This window comes from Penaeus monodon, chromosome 37, assembly GCF_015228065.2.
Source record: "Penaeus monodon isolate SGIC_2016 chromosome 37, NSTDA_Pmon_1, whole genome shotgun sequence".
In the NCBI taxonomy this organism is placed as follows: domain Eukaryota; kingdom Metazoa; phylum Arthropoda; class Malacostraca; order Decapoda; family Penaeidae; genus Penaeus; species Penaeus monodon.
The window spans coordinates 3,654,279-3,662,128 of NC_051422.1; the positions used below are offsets into that span (position 1 = coordinate 3,654,279).

Genomic DNA, 7,850 nt, shown 5'->3' on the forward strand with positions numbered 1-7,850 from the left:
AATTTGGGTTTTGTTTAAGGAAATAAGTTTATGTATAGAATGAAAAGTTACAAAAAGAAAGTGAAAACTAATGCCAACCCCACAGTGAATTCCAGTGAATTCAAACAACCTGTTTACAAAACGACAAGTATGATGTCACTTTCCAGACAACTAACATTAGGAAAATCATGTCAAAATAAACTTATTTCATGAAAAAAACACAACATTGTGAAGACAAATTATTTTATCAGATACAACAAAAACAATTTAGGAAATTTCTTAATTACAAATTAAGCAGTAATTCTAGTTATGAAATAAATATTGACTTTTAAGCACTAGCCTCCCCAAAGAAAGGAGTTATACATGACAATACCAACTTCTCTTCTGGGTATTTGCAGTGAAAAGATGAAGCTCACCAAGCAAGCCACATCCACATATCATGTATAGCTCTTGGAAAAGTTAAAAGTCATAATTATCTCAATAATGATGGTGTTTTCCTATGCCAAATTGCGGCCACACGCCAGGATATTCAATGTATAAAAGGTATAAATAAGAATGAATATCTTTACAATAAAAGAAATGTACATTCAAGTCAAAAATTAGAAGCACAGACAAGTGAAAAAAGTGTTTACTGGCAGGGCACATTTTAGAGCAGGCTGATCGCACATGGCATGGATCCTAGTCACCCAGTATTAGCCTAGGGATTAATTTGCTATGGCAAGAATTGGTGACGACAGTCAATAACAGACTTAATCCACAAAATGATAAAGAATATCAACCAGATTATGTGATCTAGAACTGTAAGGATGTTTGAAATCTTAGTTGCATAAATGACACACTTTCCCTGACTGGATCTACCTTGCAATTATCAACAATATGTACAAAACAAGCTCCCAATATACTGTGTTAAATCAAAACAAAATCTAGTCATTTTCTGTGATCTTAAATACTTATCTGGGTGCCTGTCAAACAAGCACTACGTAACAAGCATTTTTCTACCCCTTTCATGTAAATCTAAATTTGGTCTACTCAATTAACAAGAGATTAATGTATCTACCCATTCCGTCACTCAAAATTTATTAAAAAACCTCTTCCTAAATCCGTAAGGCAATCATATAATGATTTGAAAAGGAAAAAAGGATAGAACTATTCACCTTATTATTTGCAATTTTTGGTGTGCTACTGCACTGTAATTTGACTTTCAATTATCACATAAATAATGGGCTAAGATTTCTGGTTTGCCATCTCTGAAACACAGCCTGCGGTGAATGCATGGAGGATTCTTTGTCTTCCATTGCAAGGGTTGGGGGTACCTGTCCCCCAGGAGGAGGGGTTTACAGGGGTACAACCCACTACATTAAACAATATAGTGACTGATTCTGTTAAATTATTCCCTATTTCACCCTGCAATTTCCCTGGTACCCTTCATGCCCTCCCCTGCTATTGGGGCCAATATTATCACTTAGAGAGGGGTTTCTGCAGCATAATTTCAATATATTCAGATGGGAATGAATGAGAATAATCTATCAATACCAAAATCATTGTGAAACTAACACATGAAGAACTACAGACGAAATCATGCTTTTTCGAACCAAGAAGCTTTCCTAGTGCCACGACTGTTCAATAATTTTGTATCCTCTGTACATCATGAGAAGCTGAAAACTTATATTCTTTAATGTACTGATGTGGTTGATGTGGTTCTGAGCGCTATAATCTGAAAGACTCGACTGCTAACTTGGCAAAAGCACTAAAGCCACTAACTCCCATGATAAACCAGTATCACGCGAGGTGAAGGCGTGTTATCGCTTGAGGTTCTGCTTCGGCGGAGTGAGACCTGAAAGAAAACCATGAACAACAGAGACAAAGCACAAAACGCGGGTCACCCTTCTCCTCCAACCTTTCAGCACGCCCGTTTCAGCCCCGACGTAGACGTTGAAGTCCTGCCTCATGCGCTTTAACATGGAATGCATTTTGACGTGATTTCTCCTTGTTTTATTAGGTTTTTGGACGGTTTAGCGGATTTCTTCTTTCCTTACGGCGTGACAATAGCAGTCCTGCTCCGCCAGACACTTGCGATTTCCAAAACACAACGCACGTGCAGCCGTTCGTGTAACGAGGATCCGTCTGCCTGCGTATTCATAACATCACTAGCTCGTTTCGTATAGGTAAAAGAAAACACACACACACACACACACACACACACAACACACACACACACACACACCCCAAACACCACACACACACACACACACACACACACACACACACACACACACACACACACACACACACCACCACACATACACATACACACATACACACACACACCACACACACACACAACACACACACACACACACACACACACACACACACCACACATATATATACATATATGGTTTAATACGTATATAAAAGAATATATATGTAGACGCATATAGATATATTTTGGATATATACATATATGAATATACTGTATATGTATATAGATACATACATACATTAGCTGTATTTTTGAGGGGGGTGTAATTCTTTCTTTAATATGGTTTTCTGTCAGAGGGTCATCTAATTGTTAAAATATGTCAGTTTTTTTTTCTGATCTCTACGTATGTGAGTCCTCAAATTCTTTCTCTAGATGCTTTTGCATAGTGATTTAACTCTTTAAATTAAATTCTTGCCCTTGGTCGATTTATGATATAATGGTAAAACTTACTAAACTTAAGTGGTGCACAAGCACAAACACATAAAATACATGCACACGCATATATATATATATATGTATATATATATATATATATATATATATATATATATATATATACATATATATATATATATAGATAGATTGATAGATAGATAGATAGATAGATTAGATAGATATACTCATATATATATATATATATATATATATATATATTATATATATATATATATATATTATATATATCATCATCAAGGGGCTAACACCGAAGGGGCGCATGGTCGCATTCACCATTCGCTTCCAGTTATGAGGGTCCCTCATAGCGAGTCTCCATGCAGGCCCTCAGCCTATCTCTAATTCCTCACAACAGGACTGGTTGAGCTGCCGAGGCCATGACCTCCTAGGACGTCCCACGGGCCTCTTTCACCCAGCAATGTCTCGCAAAGAGACTACCTGATGGGTATGGTCATCCACAGGCCAGAGATGGCGATCCTGGATTATGCAAGTAACAAGTCACATGCCAGTCTCATGGTGTAGCCGTCGTTGGACACATGGTCCTGCCAACAGTGCCATGATCCGGCAAAGGACTTGTTACAAGATGAGACTCCAAGGTACTAGATAACATCACTTTTCTTAAAGCAAAACTGGCAGTATCAAGGCCTTGAAGGCACATAGCTTAGTCCTTCTGCATAGGTACCGAGTTCATGGCTCCTGCTGCCAGACCAGTTGTGTCTACTGATTTCTTGGTCTGACAGTCCAGATACTTGGACTATGCTATCAAGGTATGAAAAGCTCTCTGTGACTTTAACGTCCTCACTGGAACCATGAATTGACGGATTCCCCTAACAGGCCCCCAAAAGTCCTGAACCTTGGTCTTGGTACTGTTGCATCACCTCATTGCTAAATTCATCGAGGGCAGCCACCAGTGATTCCAGGACTTAGATAGGATAGCAACACCATCGGCAAAGTCAAGGTCTGAGACCTTGATATTTCCTGGTGTTTGCTCCGCACTTTACCGCCCTTTCAGTACCGGTATGTAGGCTTGCTATAAGGCCAATAATCTGTGTCGGAATTCCAGTAAGTCTCAGGATCTCCCATAGCCATTCTCGATGCTCCGAGTCAAACGACTTATGAGGTTAGTGTGGGCTGGAGGCTAGGATACGGTCTATTGTGGATTTTGATTTGATTATTTAAAATTATCTGCCGCGTCAACAGCTAAGGTCATTAGCGGCGAATGCCTTGTTAACTAGAAATACAAAAATGTTTAAACTTTAAAAATCTATCAATAAATATCTTACAAATAACAATAATAGATTAAAAATCAAAGCATAAATATTATGCTCTAAGTGTATGAAATTATTGCATAAACATTAATTAAGTTTTATTGAAAATATTAGTCTCCCTAAGGAAACTAATAAGACCCTCTATGTCACAATCTTCCCCCAATACATTTTTCAGTGTATATGAGGGAGAAAAGTACATACGTCTTTGGTTATGAGAATGTTGCACATCTTTCCCCTACATGTGCGATCGTTAATGGCTCTTGGAATCCTTCACAAAGTGCTTCATTTTTAGCCATCATTGGCCCATGGGTCAGTCTTGTGTGCCCGATTCTTATTCTTGTTAATACAACTTCCACTTTTTTGGTTGGGATGGATGCTAGTCGCCCAACTGCCAAGGTCATCTCTAAAGTCTCGCAGTTTGTTTCTGGAGGTATGCCTCCATTGTTTCCCTCCATTTATCACGAAGACAACTTCTGATGCTGGGTTTTTTAGGTCGGTGTGTGGGAGAGGAAAACGAGCATCACAAGGCTGTGCGGCAGCTGCCTTGGCCTTCTGTCAGCTGGCTCATTCCCACTGATACCAACATGCGCTGGCACCCAACATAGAGTTATCTTTTTTACGTGTTGACATCAGTGCAAGCCATCTTGAACCTCCCTCACTACTGGATGTGATGAGTTTAAGCTCTTGATTGCTTGCAAGGCACTACAGAGTCACAATATATCACAACAGAACGGTTCGTAAGATCTCTAGTCATCTTAACTGCTGTAAGGATGGCATGTAACTCTGCAGTGAAAATCGAGGCTGCTAGAGAAAGACTGCCAGATGCAGTCTTCCTTCTGCTCACTGCTGCAAAACCCACGCCATTTTCAGATTTCGAGCCATCTGTATGAATTGCATCTAATCCCCGGTATTTAAAAATGTGCTGAAGAAATTTCTCTCGGACTTCTGCTTCGGTCTCTCCCCTTTCCCAATTCCAACTAAATCCAGCTCGACTTGATTAGTCCAAGGTGGAAATTGGGGAATTTCCCAAACACCCAAAACCTTAAAAAGATTTAAATTAAGATCTTCCACAAGATTCCTCATTCTCCTACCATAGGATCGGCTATCTTCAAGGGGGTTGAAAACCAATCGGGATGTAGGAGACCTGGAACCCTTTTTGTAGTCTCGTGTAGTAAAATGGTTCATGTATTCTCGGTGTAATGAAGAGGTGGTTCTCCACTCTCAGCATACAGGGACTCCACGGGTGAAGACCTGAAAGCCCAGTACGATTCTGAGAGCTTCTTATGAACCGAGTCTAACATCCGTAGAACAGGGGGAGTTTGCAGATGATAAGCTTCACATCCATAACAAGCTTACTACGAAAAAAGCGTTTGGTAAAGCCGTAGAAGCGTTGTGCGATCTGCACCCCAAGATAGATGTGAAAAAACCCCGCAAAATGCTAAGCTTTTGTAGCCTTTACTTTCAACTGTTTTATGTGAGGCACCCATGTAAGCCTTGAGTCAAAAATGACCAATTACTTTACTCTTGGACAAATTGCAGGGGGTTTGCTCCTAAATAGAGGAAGGGATGGAATTTTCCTCGTTTGTGGAAATGCATAGCCATGGTTTCTTGATTGGGGAAAATTTGAACCATGATTGTTGTCCACTGTACAACCTGATTTATTGCAGCCTGCATGTGTCCTTGCACATCCTGTAGCTTCCTCCTGAGCAGTACAGTGTAAGTCTCCACTACAGATTACATGAGACAGAACTTGGAACAGCCTTTACAATGTCATTTATGAAATGGCAAACAGGGCCCACAACTTAAGACCTCCCTTGTGGGACCCCTTCCGCTGATCTTCCAGGTTAGAGAAACTGTTTCCCACCCGAACTCTAAATTTCCTGTTAGCAAGGAAGCTTTGCATAAAGGTGGGTAATGCTCATCTTAAATCAATGGCATAACAACCTCTTGAGTATGCCATGTTTTCCAAGTATATCATAAGCCTTTTCAAGGTCAAAGAAGACTGCTAACATGTGACGCCCGCTGTGGCGAAGGAATTCTGTATAGCAGTTTCCATCCTTACAGTGCATCTGTGGTCGATCTCAATCTTCTAAAACCCCATATTGATATGGAGTCAGCACGTTTTCCTTTTTCTGGGCAGCCATGTCAATCTGAAGTTTACCATTTTCCTCCATCAGCTTGCAGATCAGCTGGTGAGGGAAATTGGTCTGTAATTTTCCTGGTGTGAAGCATCCTTGCCAGGTTTAGGACAGGAATGATTATAGACTCTTTCCATGTGGATGGCACTGTACCCTCTCTATATATCCTATTGAATGGTCCAACAAGAACTTCTGGGATCTCTCTGGTAAGTGAGATATCATTGGTATGAATATCGTCACTTCCTGGGCAGTCTTACGGCAGAGCTGCAAAACGAATCCATCACCTTGCGCAAAATTGGCAAGTTGCATGGAAGTTCTGCTGCAGTCCTACTGAAGAACGACACTGGGTTTTGTTCCTGTTCAGCCGAAGAGTGGAGAATCGAGCAGTGTAAGATGCTCCAGAGGAAAATCTCTGCCATGGATTTAGCTAGCTCATTAGCACATCTTTTTATCTGTGATGATTATGCCATCATCTTCAAAGCGGGTGGTGACAGTGATGTGCTCTACGCCCCTTGTCCCATACCCATGCTAAGGGGGTCCCGAGTTTAATAAAGGGAAACATACTGCCCTCCATGGCCTCCTTTACACTCGCCTGGCCTTGGCTCGGGTTTTTTTGGGTAAGGGATCAAGGTTACATCACTGGGGCGTCTTTTTCAACTGCCTTAATGCACCTTTTTCATGCTCTGACAGCTTGTTGGCACTCATCAGACCACCATGGTACCGGAGGTCGACGGTAATGCCCGCTACTTTTGGGAATGGACGCTTCTGCTGTAAGGTGAATTCGTGATTGAGTGATTAACAGCATCTTGAACACACTGGAATCATTCACAGATCCATGCAATACTGCAGTTGATCTAAAAAAATTCCAGTTCCGCATGTTCAAGTCGCCCCTCTCTGCACTCCATTGGCTGGAATACTATTCACCTCCTCCAAAGTATTGGAAAATGGTCGCTTCCCATGTAGTCTTCCATAACCTGCCAAAGGGAAAATTTATCTTGAATCAGGTGAGACAATTGACAGGTCTATATTGGAGAATTGCCAGTTTGAATTTGGAAATGTGTGGGAGTGTCACTGTTCAATAAAACTGCAATCTACTCTTAGGGCAAGGACTCCAAGGCCCTTCCTCGAGGGGTTTTCACAAAGTATCTCCCCAGAGGTGATGCCGACCATTGAAATCTCCCAAAGTAGAAAGGATGTGGCAACTGCCCAAGTAGTTTTTTCAAATCATCTATATTGAGATTATGAGGAGATGGGAGATGGATGCAACAGTGTAAGGTTTGTGCAAGCCTATTCTCACAGCCTGACGTACCATTACTGCTACTCCTCCATGAGGGCCATTGTCAAAAGTCCCATAATGGGCTTGATTTGGAATCCTCTCAGGAAATCGGATGATTTTCCTGGTCATATCTCTTGTAGGGATACACAAACTGGGTTACATGAAGCTATCAGATGTTGCAGTTCTTCCCTTTTTTCATGAATTCCCGACAGTTCCCTTGGATTAGGGTATCCATTCTTTAAACTTTTTTCATAAGGTGTTTGGCAGCACTTGTGGTCAGGTTGCCCTACACCTTTAGGCTGTTCCTTTCCAGGATCTTGGGAGAATCTTTTGAGGGGTTGTTTACCCGTGGAACTAGTTCCACAGGCTTCCTTTTGAAAAGGGTCAGGATTTCTTTGCCTGGGCCCAAAAAACGGACCTGAGCCTTTGCTTCAGGGGGATTCTGCCTAGCAGCAAGGCCCCTGTGGATGTGG

At 41.3% G+C, this 7,850-nt stretch overlaps 1 protein-coding gene across 1 annotated transcript in view; it reads right to left on the reverse strand.

Annotated features, from left to right (window-relative positions):
• LOC119596165 (WD repeat-containing protein 74-like) overlaps positions 1-2,025 on the reverse strand; it is a 9,250-nt gene extending 7,225 nt beyond the window's left edge. Inside the window, 1 exon segment of the mRNA XM_037945342.1 lies at positions 1,877-2,025. Coding sequence (XP_037801270.1) covers positions 1,877-1,949 — 73 coding nt within the window. The 5' untranslated portion in view covers positions 1,950-2,025.
• Between the last annotated feature and the right edge of the window lie 5,825 nt (positions 2,026-7,850).